The sequence below is a fragment of the Tamandua tetradactyla genome, chromosome 13 (genome assembly GCF_023851605.1).
Source record: "Tamandua tetradactyla isolate mTamTet1 chromosome 13, mTamTet1.pri, whole genome shotgun sequence".
NCBI classification, from domain to species: domain Eukaryota; kingdom Metazoa; phylum Chordata; class Mammalia; order Pilosa; family Myrmecophagidae; genus Tamandua; species Tamandua tetradactyla.
Window position 1 is genome coordinate 26,245,349 of NC_135339.1, and position 22,579 is coordinate 26,267,927.

Consider the following 22,579-nt stretch of genomic DNA (forward strand, 5'->3'; position numbering starts at 1 on the left):
GAAATTTATTGCTTTTTTTCTATATATGCTATTTTTCACAAAAAAAAAAAAGAAAAAAGATTTCTTTTAGTTTCCAGTGTTTTAGAGCAGCTAGAAGGAAAAATATGAAATGGTGGAATGTTAACCCATAACAAACTCTGAAATCTGTTCTGTAACTACTTGTTGAAGTGTACTTTGAAAATCATTGCTTATCCTTTCTCTTCTTTGTATATATATTATATTTAACAATAAAAAACATTTTAAAAAGTGAAAAAAAAAAAAAAAATGATGGAGTCCAGAGGCAAGGGAGCAGCAGATGCAGCCACGTGACTGCCCAGCAGACAGAGAGCTGTTTCTCACCCATCAGCCTTTCTTAAGTGAAGGTAACCTCTTGTTGGTATCTTAATTTGGAGACTTTCACTTCCTTAGAACTATAAATTTGCAACTTAATAAATTCCCCTTTTAAAAGACTGTCCCAGTTCTGGTATATCATATCCTGGCAGCTTTCAAACTAACACAGATTTCTTGATTAAGAGAGAAGACTGCAACTACTCCACAGATCTTCTCTCCCTCCAATACCAGAAAGGAAAAGTGAAAAAAATCACCAAAACCAGCAATAACAAAAAACAAACATGGAAAGAGATATAAGCTAATAGAGTGAACTTCAAATACTGAGAATGGGAGGGAGGAAAGCTTCTGAAGCACAGCAGAGAGGTACAGCAAAACACAGCTCCAAATCTCCTCCAAGCCTCAGCAATTATAGTGGTGTGTCAACAAAATCCTGAGAATTTTAATTTATACCCCTCAAATTTTCAGAGAAGCAGAGTGCTTTTCCTTATCTGCTTCCTCTTCTGATCAGTGAGTGGTAGAAAGGGCTGCTAGGGAGAAGCAAGCAAACCGGGAAGAAAGAACATGAGGACTGACTCCTTACATGAAGGCTTCAGTGCTACAGGACAAACGAAAGAAATAACCAAAGCCTGAGAGGGGAACCATCTTTATAGGAATAGCATAAAACCCACCAGGGAGGCAGAATGAATTTGGTAGATAATTTTTAACAAAATCTCAGAAAAAAAAAATAATAAACAGACCCAGATATTTTAATAGAGATAGAACAAAGCTTCAGTCCTTAACCAAATGAACTCAGACAAGAAGTTGCCCAGAGTACATCAGAATAAACAGAATGTCTAGGAAGAGCCACCCAAGGATGAGTACGATAAAGAAAATAACACAGCAACTATGAAAACATACTAGCAGCAAAAAATAAGTAGCATGTAGCATGCGAAATAAAAGCCCAACTCAGAAGGAAAAAATCCAAGGAACAGAAGGGAATTCCACATACGTATTGCTCACAATATGATAATATTGTAAGAACATGAATTCAAGAAAACAAGAGTCGAAAATACTGAACAACAAAACAAAAGAATGCAATGAAGAGAGAAACTTAAGACCCCCAAAAACAACGTACCTAATATTATCTAAGCAGAACTAATAAATACATTGGAAACAGCAATGAACAGAAGAGACACTGCTGAGAATAAAAATACTGACTTGGAGGAAAGGTTTGAGATCATTCTAGCGGACCCAGATAAAAACGAGGGAGAATGAAAGACCAGTGCTGCTCCACACTTGGAGAACCGTGGTCCACTGGCCAGCCACAGACAACCGCAAGGCATTCAGCGCAGAACAGTTAGAAATACCTGAAATCATATCCTATAGGGAATAGCAAGTAATCTAGGAAAAAAATACAAGAAAAAAAGATTCGGGGGGAAAAAGGCTTTCAAATAAATACACAAAGGTCCATCATATTGTGGGAAAAAAAAACAATTATGGGACTTCTGTTTATAACAATACAGACTATATACCCTGAGCAATACTCCTGACTAAAACAACTAAAAAGCTTGGCAAAACATGAAAAAAAAAGTTTTAATCTGCCACTGAGCTAACATAAAAGGAATATACTAAACCACAAAATACAGTAAAATCAAGAATTCTGGACTGGAGAAGTGAGTGAAAAGCTGGCTTCACCCTGAGGGTTGGCGTCTACCCCCTTGAGTTCCCACTCTGACACATGAACAGAATATTTTCCCAGAATCGACACTTAGGGTCTGCCTGAGGTAAGGACTCTTACAGGAGATGGCTGAAAAAAACTGGAATTATGCACACACTCTTAAGTATAAAAGAAATAAACCCCAGTGGTACAGAAGAGGGAAGCAAGAAAACTCAATCCTTTTGCTCAGGTAAGGATAAAAATCTCTCAAGAACGTGTAACAAGATAGCCTTTATGTCAGTGTGTGGTCCAAATTCACACTATCTCAGTAGTAAAAGTAATTACAAATCTTCTCTGGAAAAACTTAACTTCAATCAAGGCCTCAAAGAATTCTCATAACTGTTAAGTTTCCCGGAAAATGAGTTGCTCACACAATTTAAAATACATATATAGGTTGCATGGGTGGTTCAGTGGTAGAATGTTCACCTTTCATGCAAGAGACCCGGGTTCAATTACAAGACCACACACCACCACCACCACCCCCAAAAGGAAAAAAAAAAAGGAACTAGATAACATACATGTACACACAAATATAAGGAAACAAGACACGATGAGTAAAACCAGCAGAAACAGCAGCTCAAGACAGGTAAGGCCCATGGATACTGGAATTGTCAGCCATAGAATATAAAATAACTATGTGGAATATATCTAATAAACAAAGTAGAATATCCAAAATTTAAGCCAGGAAAAACTACAAAGAACAAGCAGATCTGAAACAAAACAAGCCAAAATCCTTAAGACTAAAAATTCAGTAAACCAAATGTACAAGCCCAGTGGAAGAATTAAAGAGGAAATTAGATGTAGGGAAAGAATGAACTACTCTAGCCCCCAAATCAATTAATAATAAATAACTGCATTATTTGTGCAATAAAATATTTTTAATAAACTCTTCTACTTTAAGCTAAAAAAGAGAAGACAATTGGATGCCACTTGCATATACTTACAGATCCACAGGAATCTGGTCCTCCATTGAAAAGGGAACAAGAAATTCTCACAATTTCTGCCTCTATTTTACGTAATCCTGGGAAGATATCTGGATGCAGTGGATTGCTCCATGCAAAATCTCCATAAGCCTGCAAAGAAATTCAAACAGGTATGAAGTAAAAGCCTATTACAGTATATGGGACAAATAATTACGCACTAAACAAGTTTCTCGGTATTAGACATCCAATAGGAACTAGAAAAAAAGGTCTCTTAACAATGGAAACTCGGAACAGGTGAAATGAAGAAGAGGGAAGGAAAACAACTTGGTAACAGCTGGCCCGTTCAGTAAAGACAAAAGGCATGAGTTAGCATTTCTAAAGGAAATCAATAGGAGTGGCTTAAAAAAAAATAGGTGGGAGTTGGATTTAAAAGTTTGGATTTTATCCTGTAGATAACAGGAAGTCACTGAAAGACTTTAAGCATAGGAAGTAAGAAGACATCATTATGCCAAAATGTAGCTAAGCAAAATCTGTAATACTCAGTTAAGTGCGAGCAGCTTCACAGTTCTAGTAATAAAATACAAAGGGGTCTTTAAATTCCACCCAAATTTTATGTAACAAAGTGGATTTCAAAAATAAATTTGATTATAAATGGAAAAAGTTAAAGGCAATTTTAAAGTCAACAAAGTGAGAATAATTGGAATTAGAAATAAGACTACTGTTCATCTCAGGTAATCCTATTTCAGACACAGGTAATATAGGAAAGTTTTACACCTTTTCTTTTTATATTCAACCATTAATAATCTCAAATGATGGAAACGCTTTCCCTAGTAATCTGCCCTTTTCTAGAGATGTCTATAAAGCGTGTAAACATAAATACGATTTTACTTTTTTTACAGATTGAAGAGGTCTTTTACAACATTATACAGTGTTCGGTTGAAGAGAAAAATTTTCTAAACTTCTGTGGTTTCATTTTAACAATAAGCTTTCCTTAAGTAAATTTTTTTTAAATCACCAATGTAAGGAGAAGAAATGAGGCCGTGTAAACCGACCCAGACCACACACAGTCCTGGGTTAAAAGGTCCCTTCTAGTACTGCTGCTCTCAGCATTCACCTTCACGAGGAGTTCCGTGAGCTTCTCCTCCCCATTGTACACGGTCCCCGAGGCTCTCCCATCTTGCCAGCAGGTATCTGCAGAGTAAATTCAGTTCACTGGTCAGTAAGCAGGAACTTCTGGGAAGACAGGTAGGTCTGAATAAAGAAGAAACCCCTCAGGGTAGCAAAAAAAAAAAAAAGATCTGAGTGGAAACCTAATGGCATTCTGAAACTGATAAAGAATTTCAAAAAAGAGCCATCACATCAAAATTAAGGTTAAAAAGGTCATTATCTATTACCAACCAACAGCATGAAAAAGCTATTAACAACATCTAGGTACAATAAAGACCGTCTAATCTTCATGCCTAACTATCTTCTAACAACAGAAAAATGTCCTTCATCCATGCTTATTTTCTGTTCTCTATTTGGGTTATCTTAATCTTTGTCTGCAATAGCTTTCTTCTCTCTCTTCCTATCCAGTCACAGGAAGTGTAAGAACTGTTAAGAGCAGAGCTGGCAGAAAAAAGGCATTACAGAAGTACAAAATTTCAGTATACAATCATTAGAGTAGGAGTCAGGGAACTGAATCTAAGACTAGAAAAACCACAAATGAGCAATCAGCATCCTGATCTCAGGGCCCCTTCCATCAGACAAACCTGGGAATCCACGCCAGAATTAGCTACCTAATTCCAGCACTATGTTGTAGTATTATGTAGTAGCACTCAAGAATAGGAACGGTCAACAGTGGGATAAAGCTCAGAGGAAAAGTTCCTGACCAGAAAATAAAGACTCCGCACCCCCCCATCTGAGGTACTCCACAGAGACGTTCCAAGTTTACCAACAAATGCGTTGATGTGGCTGTCTTGAATCCTTTTGCTACAACATAGCTAGTGCTTGTCTTTTGATGAGGGAATTATAGTGAAATTTTATTTTCTCTGATTCTTTTATACAGGTTTCACAATTTCTACAATGAATCTGTATTTCATTTGTTTTACCTAAATTCTCTCTTTTTTTAAATACAAATGTATCCATATCCAAATACAAAAGGAAACAGGAGGGCTATATTCTAGAGCAGCTAGAAGGAAAAATATGAGGGGGAAGAAAAAAGGAAACAGGAGGGTTCAGTGGTAGAATGCTCACTCGCCTTCCATGCAGGAGACCTGGGTTTGATTCCCAGACCATGCGCACACACCCCCCCCCCCCAAAAAGGAAACAGGAACAAGTTCCACTGTCCCTAAGGTTTGCTTACTTCCTAGATAAAGGATGAATCTTTTTTTTATAATTGAGTAAAATTCACAAACATACTTTCTATACATGGTGCACAATCAATGGCTCACAATGTCATCACATAGTTGTGCATTCATCATCATGATCATTTTTTAGAACATGTGCATCACTCCAGAAAATGAAATAAAAAGAAAAAACTCATACATCCATACATCTTTGCACCTTACCTCTCCCTTTCATTGACCACTAGTGTTTCCATCTACTCAATTTATTTTACCTTTTGTTCCCCCTATTATTTGCTTATTTATTTTTATCCATGTTTTTACTCATCTGTCCCTACCCTGGATGTAAGGAGCATCAGACACAAGGTTCTCACAAGCACAAAGTCACATTGTAAACATTATATCTACATACAACCATCTTCAAGAATCAAGGCTACTGGAACACAGTTTAACAGATTCAGGTACTTCCCTCTAGCCACTCTAATACACCATAAACTAAAAAGGGATATCTATATAATGCATAAGGATTAACCTCCAGGATAACCTCTTGACTCTGTTTAAAATCTCTCAGCCACTGAAACTTTATTTTGTCTCACTTCTCTCTTCACTCTTAGTCAAGAAGGCTTTCTCAATCTCTTGATGCCAGGTCCTGGCTTATCCTAGGCTTTCTGTCCCATGTAGCCAGGGAAATTTACACTCCTGAGAGGGATTGTAGGAGGAAAAGCAGTGAGCTCACTTGCTGAGTTGGCTTAGAGAGCAGGGCCACATCTGAGCAACAAAAGAGGTTCTCTGGAGGTGGCTCTTGGGCCTAAATTTAAGTACGTTTAGTCTATTCTTTTCAGGAATAAGTTAATAGCAGTGAACCCCAAGATTGAGGGCCTGGCCTACTGACTTCATTGTTCCCACTGCTTGTGAGAGTACTGGAAATTCTCCAAATGGGAAAGCTAAATTTTTCCTCCTTTCTCCCCACTCCCGCAAGGGAAATTTGCAAATGCTTCTTTATTCACTGCCTAAATCACTCTGGAATTTATCAGGGCATCACACTAGCCTGAACAAACCAACAAAATCTCACGCCCTATTCAATATTCTATGTACTTAGCATGTTCAACTAAACTGACCATAAAAGTTAAATTAGGTAATGTACTACCCAAAATATAAATTTTGCACCAAATAAACACCTCTCCCTTTAGTCTCACTCAGAAGTTGAGGTTTTAAAATATGGACAATATCATACTTTACCCAGTCTTCTAGTATACCTTAGTCCTATCCAGATCAGCTTCATTTGAAGTCTGATCCCTTTTTCAACTTCTTAAACAGTTCTTATATGGGGTACTGCTCACTTTCATAGTGAAGGATGAATCTTAATTTTTAGAATATTAAATTCAGCCTCTGAAACAGAGTGGGCCCTCCTGAACCCACAAGTACCAGAAAACAGCTATTCTTAATTTCTGCAAACACGAAATGATGACAAAACCAGCCATTTTCAGGAAGAAGAATCATGCAATCATACCCATTGAGCTGTATTCCTTGAGCTTCTCCAGAACTGCAGACGAGTTCAGACCTTGGGTTGGTAAAGCTTTCACATATTCTTTGTCCACTTTCAGGTATGACATGTTCTTATTAATATCATCCTTGGCCTTGTTGAGTTTGCTTTGGATCTCCAAAGGCAATAAAGACAAAGTTAGCATAAGTTAATAGAAAAAGGATAAGGACAGGACAGAGTAGAACCAGTTAGGACACCAAGTCAATTGCTCAATGCTGGGCACAGCATGAGTACTAAAGAACTGGGATTCATTTCTTAAAAGAGCTGTGGTGGTATTTTGCCTGTTCAGCTATTTTCTGCTATGTTGCAACATCCTTTTAAAAGTTTGAAAAGCTAACTTTCTCTGTGACAGTCAAAGATACACTCTATTTTCCCACACCCATTTTCTCTGCCATGTCAACATCACCACTGCTTTACTTGGTTTGCATATGCTCAAGTCAGCACTTCTTTTAGGGTAATATTTGGACCTTGTTCCTGCCAAAGCAGCAGCTACAGTGACTGTACTAAAGAAACAAAGGTAGAACCAAGAATAGTAGCCAGACAACAGGTCAAGCTGCAGTAAAATGGATTCTGGTCCTTGTGCATGTACTGTGCTCCTTCACTAGAGAGACACAGAGCATACTGAGAATGCAGAAGCCCTAAACACCTCCTGTGATGGTTTGAAATAATGTATGTACCCTAGAAAAGCCATGTTTAATCCTAATCCCATTTTGTAAAGGCAGCTGTTCCTTCTAATCCCTATTCAGTATCGTATGTTTGAAACTGTAATTAGATAATCTCCCTGGAGATGTGATTTGACCAAGAGTGGTTGTTAAACTGGATCAGGTAGAGGTGTGTCCCCACCCATTTGGGTGGGTCTTGATTAGTTTCTGAAGTCCTATAAAAAAGGAAACATTTTGGAGAATGAAACATTCGGAGAGAGAGAGAATACTGCAGCACCGTGAAGCAGAGGGTCCACAGTCAGCAACCTTTGGAGATGAAGAAAGAAAACGCCTCCTGGGGAGCTTCATGAAACAGCCAGGAGAGAAAACTAGCAGATGATGCCATGCTCGCCATGTACCCTTCCAGCCGAGGGAGAAACTGTGACTGTGTTCACCACGTGCCTTCTCACTTGAGAACTTCATCGGCCTTTTCGAACCAAGGTATCTTTCCCTGGATGCCTCTGATTGGACATTTTTATTGACTTGTTCTAATTGGGACATTTTCTCGGCCTTAGAACTGTACACTAGCAACTTATTAAATTCCGCTTTTAAAAGGCCATTCCGTTTCTGGTATATTGCATTCTGGCAGCTAGCAAGCTAGAACATCTCCCCATTTGCAAGCATAAGATATTTTATGAATTGCCAGGAAGACTGCATATCCCCTGAAGTTGTCAACAACTTATCATCTGACCCTAAAGATGCTAGAAGGAAGTAAGGTCCTCTCCACTGTGTAATTAATCAAATATGATTGCTTTTTTCATCCCTATAATCATAGCTTTATGCCATTTTCTTTGATTCACCCATTTACTCCACTCACTCATTTAAATAGCTGTTGAGCAACTAGTAAGGGTCAGGGATAAATAATGAACAAAACAAAACAAAAATTCTGTTCTCACAAAGCTTATTTTTAACAAGAAAGAGAGAAAATAAATGTCAGGTAATGAAAAGAAGTGAGAAAAAATAGAGCAGGGTAAGGAGACAGAATGACAGGGCTGCTATTTGTGAAAAGAGGCTCAAGGGGTAGCTTTGGGAAGTCTGGCTACCTGCAACAATTTGTGCACATCACAGTGAAATGTTTCAGCAATATATCTGTTAAAGTTTGATCTCACTCCAAACCATTTAGATTTTCTCACCTCTAGCCCTGGGTGAATAGAATAAAAGAAGATTTCTTAGATGTGCCCCTCAATGAAACCACAGGGAAAGCCACTCCTTTAAAACATGTCTGTGCCCATCTACCAGATCTGGATGGGAGGAGAGGCACACTCTCAGGCCAGGCCAGGGCCAGCTATGGACATGGAGATATTTTTTAAGTTGTAAACAAAGTATTAGGCTGCATAAATTAAATGGTGACCAAGGAACAGGGACAAACTGTGAAAACTGATCTTCCAAGCACAGATGATGCTATTATACTGAAATAAAATAACAGAGAAAAATGACATTGAGATATATTAGAAAGCAAGGCATCGTACTGCCTAACTCCTATCCTTGACAGAGTCTGAATCACATTGCCCAATTTTAATTTCTTCACGGCATTTTTCAAAATGAAATCCTTATATATTTGTTTCAATTTTTTATCTTCCCTCTTCTTTTTTTTTTTTTTGCATGGGCAGGCCCTGGGAATTGAACCCAGGTCTCTGGCAGGCAAAAATTCTGCCACTGAGCCACTGTTGCCTACTCTACCTTCCCTTTTAAATAAAAGTTTCACAAAAGAAAGGATTTAGTCTCATTTACCACCATATCCCCAGCACCCAGAGCAGTTTACCTGACATGTAGCAGGTTCTTAACAAAAACATGCTGAATGAGTGAGTGTAACCAAATGAATGAATATCACACACACACACACACACACACACACACACACACACACACACAGAATAAATAACTTGGCTCTCAGCCTTAAAATCTGCTTCTGAAAAATGAAGGGTGATAAGACAGTCTAAGAGCTTTTCAACTTTGTTATTTTAAAAATTCAATAGGGTTCTGGAACATTAGCATTTATTTGGCTCAAAATCTGGGGATTCAAGGAGAAAAGTGAGAGGAATAGGGCAGAAAAAAATACAGAGAATGATAAGGAAAATTCCATTAATCTTTGTTAGACTGCCAGTTCCTCTACATCACCTTCTCTGCCCCACATCCGTACCCTGTGAAGACTAAAGTAGATTTACTTTTAGGGTTTAATATGATTTAAGGAGCATATAAAAGTCTATCCTCCTGCCATTCTTCTTTCCTACCCCTTCCACTTTCCTACAGGAAATGAACCTGAAAATACATATTTCTGGGAGAATTATTAGCATAGTAGTCTGAATAGATATAGTCAAAGGTTAGATAGATAATTGTCACCTTTTCTGGTTTCGCAAAAAAAGGGAAGTGAAAGTCAAAAGTGAGAGAAAATCTAAAGCCTTTGTGAGGTTGGGAAAGTGAAGATGGGAAAGGCCAAAATAAGTTGAAGGGCAGGACAGAGTACTAGGGAGATGGTGCTATCTCAGACCCATTACCCTTCTTTAGAGCTTGCAAAGGTTCTGCCTATTTACCTTCATCTGTGATAAAGAGCCTGTGATGAGACTTCAAAGGTAATACCTTATGCTCAGCAGGGGTGGGGCAGAGGGGACACAGTGAAGAAAACTACTACAAATGGGCACAAAGAGCAAAAGAACAGCTCTGCTATCTCTAAGTAAATCTAAACCTGGAATGGAACTACAGCCCTGGAGTCAAGTTTGGCCTACAGTTTGTTTTCGTAAAGTTTTGAGAAAATATAACCAGGCTCATTTCTTTCTTTCTTTCTTTTTTTTTTTTTTTTTAATATTTTTATTGATAAATCTTCACCACATGCATTCCAGGCTCATTTCTTTTTTTTTTTTCTCTTAAATCTTTATTGATTTCAAAAATCAAAGTTTTGGAAAGAACAATTTTTCACTATTTTCAGTAGTAATGTGGCTATGACACATGACATCGATAGCATGTCACAGTTAACTCAGTTGCGTGGGGAGACTAATCTACCCTGTGCATGCTACATTACTATATATGACGAACTTACTCAGCTCTTTCTTTTTAAATTGGAAAAGCCAATTAAAAAAAAAACTCAAACAGCCCCAAAGCATTGTGGCTAAGATGAAATTCTCCGAATATCCATGTGCTCTCCTACATCTCCCAGCTTCCTTTTAATTTTAGGGGGTGGCATGTGACTAGCGTTGGCCATTGGAATTTGTTTTTTTTAACTTTTTAATTGTATAGCTTATATACAAAGCAAAGAAAGAAAAAAGCAATAGTTTCCAAAGCACTCTTCAACAAGTAGTTACAGGACAGATTCCAGAGTTTGTTAGGGGCTACCATACCATCCTCTCAGATTTTTCCTTCTTGCTGCTCCAAAATACAGGAGGCTAGAAGGAATGAACATATATATATATTTATCATCACAACTGACTTTCTTCTTTGTGAAAAATAATATGTATACAAAAAAGCAATAAGTTTCAAAGCACAGCACAATAATTAGCTGTAGTACAGATTTCAGAGTTTGGTATGGGTTACAATTCTGCAATTTTAGGTTTGTTTTTTTAATTATACACTTTTTTATTACTTTTTAAATTTAAAAAAAATTACAAGAAACACAAGCATTCTTAACATATGCTCATTCCATTCTACACATATAATCAGTAATTCACAATATCATCACTTAGTTGCATATTCATCATCATGCTCATTTCCCAGAACATTTGCATCAATTCAGAAAAAGAAATAAAAAGACAACAGAAAAATATAACAAAAACAGAAAAAAAAAATTTTATATGCCATACCCCTTACCCCTGCCTTTCATTGATCACTAGCATTTCAAACTAAATCTATTTTAACATTTGTTCCCCCTATTATTTATTTTTATTCCACATGTTCTACTCATCTGTTGACAAGGTAGATAAAAGGAGCATCAGACACAAGGTTCTCACAATCACACAGTCACATTGGGAAAGCTATATCATTATACAATCATCATCAAGAAACATGGTTACTGGAATACACCTCTACATTTTCAGGCAGTTCCCTCCACCTACATCTTGGATAACAAGGTGATATCTACTTAATGCATAAGAATAACCTCCAGGATGACCTCTCTACTCTGTTTGGAATCTCTCAGCCATTGACACTTGATCTCATTTTACTCTTCCCCCTTTTGGTGGGGAAGGTTTTCTCAATCCCCTGATGCTGGTCTCAGCTCATTCTAGAGTTTTTCTCAATCCCTCGATACTGAGTCTCAGCTCATTCTAGGATTTCTGTCCCATGTTGCCAGGAAGGTCCACACCCCTGGGAGTCATGTCCCACGTAGACACGGGGAGGGTGGGGAGTCTGCTTGCTGTGTTGGCTGGAGAGAGAGGCCACATTGAGCAACCAAAGAGGTTCTCTTGGGGGTGACTCTTAGGCCTAATTTTAAGTAGGTTTGACCTATCCTTTGTGGGGTTAAGTTTCACACGAACAAACCCTAAGACAGAGGGCTCAGCCTATAGCTTTGGTTGTCCACAATGCTTGTGAGAATATCAAGAATTCAACTTGGAGAAGTTGAATTTTCCTGTTCTCACCATTCCCCAAAGGGGACTTCGCAAATACTTTTTCACTCATTGATCAAATCACTCTGGTATTCATCGGAGCATCACTCTGGACAAAAAAAACAAAATCTCATGTCCTACCCAAGGTTCCATGTACTTATGTTGTTCAACCAATTATCTTCATAAGTTATATTAGGAGATGCACTAGTCAAAATATAAATTTTGTACCAAATAAACATTTTTTTGCTTTAGCCTCACACATAAGTTGAAATTTTAAAATATTAATTACCAGCTATTTTCAGCACCCTGCAGTAATGACATTCCTTTGTTCTTCCTCATGCAAAAACATTTTTTTAATTTGTACATTTAGTCACTATCATTATACACTCTAGGCATTCCTAGAGTATACCATCTCAATCTTTATCGTCTTTCTTTCTGATTTCATTTATGCCCCCAGCCCTCCTCTCTCTATCATTCTCACATTCAGCTTCATTCAGTGTTTTAACATAATTGTATTACAGTTAGGTAATATTGTGCTGTCCATTTCTGAGTTTTTATATTCAGTCCTGTTGTATAATCTGTATCCCTTCAGCTCCAATTATCCAATATCTTACCCTATTTCTATCTCCTGATGGTCTCTGTTACCAACGAAATATTCCAAGTTTATTCACTAATGTCAGTTCATATCAGTGGGACCGTACAGTATTTGTCCTTTTGTTTCTGGCTAATCTCACTCAGCATAATGTCCTTAAGGTCCATCCATGTTGTTACATACTTCATAACTTTCTTCTGTCTTACAGCTGCATAATATCCCATCGTATGTATATGCCACAGTTTGTGTAGCCACCTGTCTGTTGATGGACATTTTGGCTGTTTCCATCTCTTGGTAACTGTAAATAATGCTGCGATAAACATTGGTGTGTGCAAACGTCTGTTTGTATCCTTGCCCTCATGTCCTTTGAGTAGAGACAGCATATAGATGGGTTCTGTTTTTTAATCCATTCTGCCAGTCTATGTCTTTTGATTGGGGAGTTTAATCCATTAACATTTAGTATTATTACTGCACAGGTAGTACTTTCTTCTACCATTTTGCCTTTTGGATTTTATATGTCATATCTAATTTTCCTTCTTTTTACCTTTACTCATAGTCTTCCTTTCTACACTCTTCTCCACACCTCTCTCTCCTGCCTTTTCATATCTGTCTCTAGTGCTCCCTTTAGTATTTCTTACAGAGCTGGTCTCTCGGTCACAAATTCTCTCAGTGATTTTTGTCTGAAAATGTTTTAATTTCTCCCTCATTTTTGAAGGACAATTTTGCTGGATATAGAATTCTTGGTTGGCAGTTTTTCACTTTTGATAATTTAAATATATCATCCCATTGTCTTCTCGCCTCCATGGTTTCTGCTGAGAAATCTACACATAATCTTATTGGGATTCCCTTGTATGTGTGAAGATTGCTTTTCTCTTGCTGCTTTCAAGATTTCAAGATTTCTCTTTCTCTTTCACATTCTGATTAGTAAGTGTCTTGGAGCACGTCTATTTAGATCTCTTGTCTGTGGGGTACACTGTGCTTCTTGGATCTGTGATTTTAAGTCTTTCATAAAAGTTGGGAAATTTTCAGTGATAATTTCCTCCATTAGTTTTTCTCCTCCTTTTCCCTTCTTTTCTCCTTCTGGGATACCCACAACATGTATATTCATGTACTTCATATTGTCATTCAATTCCCTGAGTCCCTGCTCATATTTTTACTTTTTTTTCCCTGTATTTTCTTTTTCTTGTCAGATTTCAAATGTTCCGTCCTCCAGTTCACTAATCCTATCTTCTGCCTCTCGAAATCTACCATTGTAGGTTTCCATTGTTTTTTTCATCTCTTCTACTGTGCCTTTCATTCCCATAAGTTCTGTGATTTGTTTTTTTCAGACTTTTAATTTCTTCTTTTTGTTCATTCCTTACCTTCTTTATATTCTCCCTCAGTTCATTGATTTGGTTTTTGATGAGGTTGTCCATATCTGTTCGAACATTCTGAATTAATTGTTTCAGCTCCTGTATCTCACTTGAATTGTTGGTTTGTTCCTTTGACTGGGCTACATCTTCAATTTTCCTAGTGTGATTTGTTATTTTTTGCCAGTGTCTAGGCATTTAATTACCTTAATTAGTTTATTCGGAGATTGCTTTCACTTCTTTTACCTAGGGTTTTCTTGCTGGATGAGTTTGTTGTCTCTCTGTTCTTTGACATTCAGTTCAACTTTATCTGGACCTCTAGCTTAAGTTTTGTTTAACAGAGGAGAGGAGAATTTTTCAGTTCTTGTTTCCTTGTTTCGTGCCCTGCTTGTATGGTGCCTTTTTTCCCCCACCTTTAGGAGAGTCTACTTAGGTATTATAGACCCCAGCCAGATTTTCCCAGACCAAACTGGCCTCCTATCAGGAGGAAAGAGTCACCTGCATCGGTTTTCCCTCAGGGTGAGACCCAGCAGGTTGAAAGACTTTCCTGTGAAGTCTCTGGGCTCTGTTTTTCTTATCCTGCCCACTATGTGGCGCTTGTCTGACTGCAGGTCCCACCAGCATAAGATGATGTGGTACCTTTAACTTGGGCAGACTCTCCCTGCTGGAGGCGTGGTGGAGACAGAGGAGAGGTTGTAGGCTGGTTTTAATGGCTTCAAATTACCAAGCCCTGGTGTCTGAATTCCTTGAGGGAGGGATTCCACCTGAGTTGGGCTTCACCCCTCCCCTAGGGAAGTCACAGGCTCCAGACAAGCCCTCAAAGGAGTTTGTTTCTGCCTATGCCTGGGGCAGTTACAGCCTGAGAAGCCCAGCCACTGTATCCAAAGGCACTCGAGCCTTTGTAGAAACACAGCCACAAAAACCTCTGTTTCCTTTTTTTTCTTTTTCCATCAGCCCTGCCCCCTTGGCGCTGGGGCAAAAATGAGCGACCTCTGCTTTGACCAGGTTCACCTGAGCTGGGGACCTATTTTTAGTAGTCAGAATTTGTTAATTAATTCCACAATTGGCATTTGGTTGGGCTCAGCCCCTGCTGCTGATAAAGTTTTCTTTCCTTTCCCCTCTGGGAAGCAGCCTCTGGGGGAGGGGCGTCGGCCACCGCAGCTTAGGGAACTCACAGTTCTGGGGGGGCTCACAGCCTGTCTAGCTGGTCCAGAATGGGGTACCCTGTGTGCCTGGTCACTGACGTGGCCCCAGGAGCTGTTCTATACTGTTTCTGGTTATTTAGTAGTTGTTCTGGAGGACGAACTAAAACGCGCACATTGCTAAGCCCCCAGGCTCATTTCTTTACCCAATGGCCTACCTATGGCTGCTCTCCCTCTAAAAAAGGCAGAGTTGAGTTGCAACAGACAGTATGGCCTAAAAAATCTAAATGTTTCATATCTAGTCCTTCATAGAGTAAGTCTACCAAACCCTGACCTAAACCATGTGCATGCCCAGTCTCTGGACCAATTCAGCCTAGCCAAATACAGCGCCCAAACACCATTTCACTTCTGCCAGATTTTCTAATTTCAAATCCTTTTTCTTAACAGATTTCTTATTTCTCCTTTGGCCAAATATATTGGAGAAAGGGTTAAGTTAAGGTTTCTCAACCTTGGCACTTGACATTTTGAGCCATTTAATTCTCTGTTGTGGGGTGCTGTCCTGTGCACTACAGGACATTGGGCAATATCCCTGGCCTCTATCCACCAAATGCCAGCACCACCACAGCCCCAGCTGCAATAACCAAAAAGGTCTTCAAATATTGCCAAATTTGTCCCCTGGAAGTGGGGAACAAAGATCACTCCTTTCCTTTGAGAATACTGGGTTAAGGAAACAGGAAAAAAGCAGTAATTGATCATGGGGGTGCGGAAAAACGACCTACAAAGATTCCACTTACCTTGCGTTCAATAATAGGTATCTTCCTGCAGATCTTGAAAAGTTTCTTTTTAATTCTTGACCATAAACCTAAAAGAAACAAATGGTTCTGTTATTCAAATAAGTCTTCCATGGATATAACCTGCTAGCATAATGTATGAAATATACTATGTGTCCCCTGCAACCTTACTTGCCTTCCCATAACAAAGGCAGAGTTTCTTTTCTTTTTTAAAGAAATCTTTTCATTTTAATTTTTTAAATTTGTAAACATGGTTCAAAAACAAACACACACACATGGTTTCCTCTTTCACTTAGCTCTCACCCCCAGCCTACGCCCAGGTAAACACTACATTCATTTCTAATATACCCTTCCAGAGTTGCTTTATGCATGTACAAGCAATAATAAAGACACATTCTTATTAGTCTCCCTTTTTTACACCCAAGGTAGCCTACTGTAGCATTGTACTAGACCTTACTTTTCTATTTAGGAGGATCATTTTGAAGATGAGTGCCTCCTCATTCATTTTTAGAGCAGCAGAGTATTCTACTATATGGATATACCATAATTTATTTTAATCTGTCCCTGACTGATGAGCACTTCGGTTGTTTCCAATATTAGCCATTATAAACCTTGCTGAAATACATAACTTTGTAACACACATCATACTGCACCCACGCAAGCATATCTATAGGATAGAAACCCAGAAGTAGCCTTGCTGGGTCAAAGGACACATACATTCCAGAGTTGTCTACCTTCCCAAGTTTCCAAATACTCTCCTTCCCCAAAACAACCAGCCCATGCTTTTATTCTGGAACTATGCTCCAGTCTCTCATCCAACACACATCCTAACAACATTTTCTTGACCTAAAAAAGGCTTTCAAAGTCATGGACATGATGGCGTCACGGAGGTCTGGCTGCAGCGGTGACAGGCTAGAGGGGGGCACTCCGTGTGCACTTGTGGAGCAGCGGGGGCACCAACGCAGCAGCAGGAGACACCTCCGCCCTCTCCGAGGCACAGGGCCATGCTAGATTTCCACGGCCTATGTCACCTGCTCAGCTCCCTGGCCCAGGAGAGGAGACTGGCTTGTGGGGTTGAGTGGCCAGAGCTAAGGGCATGAAAAGCTCAAGGCCGCGGAGACAGCAGCGTTGATATCAGTGGTAACGATGGCCTCAGCAGATGGAGAAGATCAAAGGGAGCATCAGACACAAGATTTTCACAATCACATGTTCACACTGTAAAAGCTGTAGCATAGTTACACAATCGTCTTCCGGAATCAAGCCTACTGGAACACAGTTCAACAGTTTCTGTAGCGAGATTGAGGTGGGAGACGTGACACCACACAATATTAAACAGGTGAAGAGATTAAACCAAGCCATCTTTCCAGTCAGCTACCATGACAAGTTCTACAAGGATATGCTGGAGGTTGGAGAGCGAGCAAAACGTGCCTATTTCAATGGTATTGCAGCAGATGGAGTATGCTGTAGGGTGGATCATTCACCAAAACCAGAAGAGATTTTACATCATGACACCTGGATGTCTGGCACCTTACCAAAGGCTAGGAATAGGAACTAAAATGTTAAATCATGTCTTAAACATATGTCAAAAAGATGGCACTTTTGACAACATCTATCTACATGTCCAGATCAGCAATGAGTCGACAACTGATTTCTACAGGAAGCTTGGCTTTGAGATTATTGAGACAAAGAAGAACTATTATAAGAGGATAGAACCCGCAGAGCCTCATTCACTACAGAAAAATCTCAAAGTTCCTTCTGTCCAGAATGCAGATGTGCAAAATACAGATAATGAACAAATTACAAATGAACTTTCTTGCACTTGGATGTTGCCAAATAAGAGAGGCCCATTGATTTTCCCCCTTCTTTCTTTTAAAGTGTTCTCCCTCCTTATCTTGTTTCCTCTCTTTCTTCTATCCTTTCTTTTTCTCTAGAAGTTTTAATACTTTCAAGGACTTTAAATATTAATCATGTTTGGATTGTTTTAGTTTTCTGACTTTTGTCAGGTGGTTTCACTGAAGGAAGGAGAAGGTATAGGTATAGGTATGTTTAGTTTCACAGTTAAGATACATAGTTTCAAAGATCAGGATGTCAAATAATTCCAAAATTTTTTAAGCTAATTTTTTAAAATGTCCTGCTTTCATAATGAAAGGCAGAGCCTACAAAATATTGTATATCAAAAGACAAAAGAAATATGTAGAATGGTATGATTTCTAAATGTTGGGTTAATTTCATTTTTTCCGTTAATTAAAAAAAAAAAAAAGAGAGAAGGGGTAATTGGAGCTGAAGGGATAGAGACTGTGCAACAGGACCGGATATAAAAACTCAGAAATGGACAGCACAATACTACCTAATTGTGATGCAATTATGTTAAAACATTGAATGAAGCTGCATGTGAGGTATAGGTTTTTTTTCTATTATCGTTTTAATTCTTATTCTGTTGTCTTTTTATTTCTTTTCTAAATCGATGCAAATGTACTAAGAAATGATGAATATGCAACTATATGATGATATTAAGAATTACTGATTGTACATGTAGAATGGAATGATTTCTAAATGTTTTGTTAATTTTTTTAATTAATAAAAAAAATTAAAAAAAAAAAAAGACAAAAGAAGCAGCAGCAATATCTTATTCCCTAATTCATAGACAAGTTAGTGTGTTTGTGGTACTTCAGATTTTTAATACTATTTGTGGGATACTAATTCCTAAACGTTGCCTTCACTCCACCTTTAGTCCTTCTGAGCACTGACTCAGGAGTTGGACCATTATTATCATCCTTGTAAGAAATATTTAAGCTTTTGTTGTTGTTTCTTTAAGCAGTTTTTCCTCTTGTCCTTGCTGGTGGTTGAGGTGAATGGGGCAGTTTGGTTAGGTAGTACTTACACTTCGGTCTCAGTATTTGAGTTATACTGCTTTTTGCTAATGAGTGGGCTGGTTGTCAGCAGGTTTATTTTTCCTGCTGTTGACTGTTACTAGCCACATTAACTTTTAGAATGTGGCCAAGTGAGATTAAGTTATTTTAATATCCCTGCTAGAGATACGGCTTTTAACTGACCGAAAGAGTTTTGTTGTGATTTACTTTTTTTCCTCCTGTCCTTTTTCTTCAGTGATAGCAGTGTAGTTTTAGTCAGCACTGTTAAAAATGGAGCTTATGGGTGGGCCACGGTGGCTCAGCAGGCAAGAACGCTTGCCTGCCATGCCAGAGGACCTGGGTTCGGTTCCTGGTGCCTGCCCATGTGAATAAAAAAATGGAGCTTACGTCCTTGTAGGTTAATGTCCTCTAATTAAATATGAAACAGGCGTTTCTCTTGGACTTTATTAAAAAGGGCTTAAAAGGAAGTTGAGATGGACCTGTGGCACAAAGAAATTAATTTAACGTCAGCTAATGCAGGCTGCTAAATCTGTGGTCACTGAGTGTTTGATTATATAGGAAAGAATATCGAGAGTATTTTTGAGGCCATAGTTATGCTATTACTTATCTTGTAGAGAACACCCCAGATCTGATCATACTCTGTGCCTACAATATTGAGTTTAAGGATTTGGGGAAGAGTGGAATTGTTAAACATATTGCTTCTATTCTTGGAAAGGTAGAAGTCTAGAAGTCTTAATAATGCACATGTCACTATGACCTCCTCAACTGAAAGAACTCACTTATACCGGAATATTTTCTGGCATGTAGACAAGTATCTTTGTTGGGTTGATACATTTTTGTAAGATGGGAACTGAAATTTTTAAATCTTTTCTTTCCATAGTCACATCTCCAATATTTAAAATTTTTTATATCGTCAATACTGATGGCCCATTACAATGTTCCATTAGATTTTATAACATGCACAGGGCTTGAGGTTTGTCTCACTTTACTTTAAAAGGGAGGCTGATTCATAACATTTATCCCCTTGTGTAAAATTCTTGTACAAAAGTCTCATCTCTCCAAATATACTATTTACAAGATGTTTATGCACATTTTATAATCCTAAATTCTATTTGAGAATGTGAAAGCACAATAGACTTAAACAGTCTTATTGAGTGCCAAGAATAATGCAGAAAAGGAAGGTAGTTAATGAGTGAATATATAGGGTTCTAATTTTAAGATAGTAAAAATTTACAACGACCACGCTGTTTCTTGAGCATCAATTTCTTAAGCAATCCAAATCCAGCTTAGAAGAAAGGTTTCATATTAAGCACCTTTAAACTTCATGAATAAACTTCAGCTTCCTCTTGCCAAGAGAAGAGTGCTTGAGTTGCAGAAGGCATAAGTTTGAAAAAGTCACTTTTTGTAAACTTCAGATACCAAAACAGGTTTTGATATGTAACTGAGTTTTCTGAGAAGACACTGCCTCTATTTCTATAACCATTTTGCCTGGACTATCTAATCAGTCCCATAAATACATTCCTAAATGTGGTTATTGAAAACAGAATAGCTGCCTCATGACTAATGAAATACATGTTATTTAAGAAGGGAAAAAATTAAATTTTGAATTGAGTGTGTAGGCGCTCTATAATTCATAGTTTCTTTTTTCTACACTAGTCAATAACTTAACCTAAATCATGAATGCATGTGAAGGGTTAACTGTCCTGCATCAAATCTGTATTAAATAATTCCATTCACATAAGATAGCAGAAGCTGAACTCTAATTCATATGCCTGTGAATCAGTAAAGACTGAATGAGTGCCCATGTCGAGTTGGTAATTTTGATATATATAACAATTACCTTCTTGGAAGTAATACAGTAAATGATTCTATTAACTGGAAGATCACAGAATGTGGTCATATTTCAGTACAGTTTTTACTGTGGGGTAAATAAGTAAAAATTATATTGTATGGTAATTGATTTAGGTTCTAAAGAACAGAATCAGCAAATAAATCTATGCGATATATAATTTGCCCAGATTTGTTTTCATTTGGGTAAGGAAATCCTGATATATCCCCCAAAGCAGTTCACTTACCAATTAAAAGTCTTCCAAAAATAGAACTTTTGGGAAATCGTTGTGTGTGGTTGTGGAAAAGAAATGCTCCCTCAGTTTTTTTGGAGGGAATAACTCTAAAAATACTTAAATGGCTAAGTTTTACTTGGTACAGTTAAGAATTGAACTTGTCAATTTTTAACACTGCTGTTACATCTGAAATAAACTTACGTGATGTCCTGCTAGTAAAAAAAAAGAAAAAATCATGGACACCATTAAAGTTCATTCTGTTAGCACTGCATAGGACAAATATGGAATGCTGATTCTATCACAATCATTATAAACACACGTATTTAAATAGACCAACAGGCCTTTGAATGCATTCACATTCACCTGTATCTCACGTGTATGTCACAACAATATTCTGTGGATGGCACTGAAGGCATCAAATACTATCTGAGGGTGACTTTAAAGGCAACTGAGGATCAGAGCAGTAATGACTTGTTCAAGGCCACGATCACATCTGTGATGGAACTGGGACTAAACTTGAGGCTTCATTTTTCTAGGACCAGATTCCCAATACTATAACCTACTTCAAATGAACAATCAGAATTTTCTATTATCCCAAAAGAGGCCATAACTAATCTAGAACTAGCTTTAATCCAAGGGATGAACGATGAAATTTTACTGCCTTCCTAGGAGACTTGGGTATTCCAACTTTACTGGCCCAGATGGAACGCTCTCTCTTCACTCAACAACTACACTGTCTGCACCACTCTTCTGGATTTCTTACGTGATGCCTTGCTCTTCATTAGTTGTTTTTGCTTAGGTTGGGCCCCTGTCTGTCCACCTCAATCACCCTATATTGCCTAGCATGGTAATCAACACCCTATAAATGTCTGGGACAAAAAAAATAGGACACTAAGACAAAGACTGAATAAAAAAAAAGAAACTGAAACCACTTCTTTGTGGTTACTTTTTTGTCTAAATTTTGGAGTTATTTCCTTCCAGTCCTGTGTTTTACATATTATAACGTGAGATCTGATTAAATATGTTCAAAACTGTATATTTTCTCACTTGTAAGTATTCTCCTATATAATTAAAATATGATACCATACTTTAAATGGTATTACAATAGACCAAAGGAGTGTACTCATGTTGGATATTTAAGTTGCCTGTTATTAGACTATTTCTAACAAGATTAAGGCTAAAAGATTCAAAACCACATTCAGACTTAACGGATAAAGTAATTAATGTGCTATAAAGAGGTCTAAAAATCAGCAAACCATGTTGGGCATCCAAAAGTCTAGAATGAGAAAAAAAGTATAGTCTAACTTTATAAAATTTGTGAGACAAATGGTATAGGGCAAAAAGAACAGATTACAGGAAAGAAGGAGAAATTCAAAATGAAAAGACCATGTAGTCATGACCTAAAAAGATTATCTCAGAAAGTAAAAGCCGCCAGAGGTACAGAAAGAAAAGTACATTAGAATGTTTTAAGGTAGGGAAAGAGGAAGTACCAGTGTAAGAACAACAACGCATGGTTCTTTACAGTTTACAAATTCCTTTCACATGAATCATGCCACTTGATCCTCATAATATCCCTGTAAAACTGGTATTATTATGCCCATTTTATTGTGAATATGCAGGCTAAGAAAACTTAAGGGTATTGCCCAAGATGCCACAACCAGAAACTAGGAGTGTTTATCACTTCTTCCCACCTCCACCCACCCCCACTAGCCCCACCTCACAC

The 22,579-nt window shown here is 38.0% G+C and overlaps 1 protein-coding gene and 1 pseudogene across 2 annotated transcripts in view; one reads left to right on the top strand and one right to left on the bottom strand.

Annotated features, from left to right (window-relative positions):
• SGPL1 (sphingosine-1-phosphate lyase 1) overlaps positions 1 to 22,579 on the bottom strand; it is a 106,835-nt gene that overhangs the window by 13,602 nt on the left and 70,654 nt on the right. Inside the window, exons 4-8 of one of the 2 annotated variants that reach the window (XM_077125010.1) lie at positions 15,927 to 15,994; positions 10,850 to 10,894; positions 6,784 to 6,931; positions 4,064 to 4,140; positions 2,971 to 3,099 (exon numbers count right to left, since the gene is read on the bottom strand). In XM_077125010.1, coding sequence (XP_076981125.1) covers positions 2,971 to 3,099; positions 4,064 to 4,140; positions 6,784 to 6,931; positions 10,850 to 10,894; positions 15,927 to 15,994 — 467 coding nt within the window. The remainder of the gene's footprint in view (positions 1 to 2,970; positions 3,100 to 4,063; positions 4,141 to 6,783; positions 6,932 to 10,849; positions 10,895 to 15,926; positions 15,995 to 22,579) is intronic. The other variant, XM_077125011.1, reaches the window with a different exon arrangement.
• LOC143654520 (N-alpha-acetyltransferase 50 pseudogene) lies at positions 17,083 to 18,670 on the top strand (annotated as a pseudogene).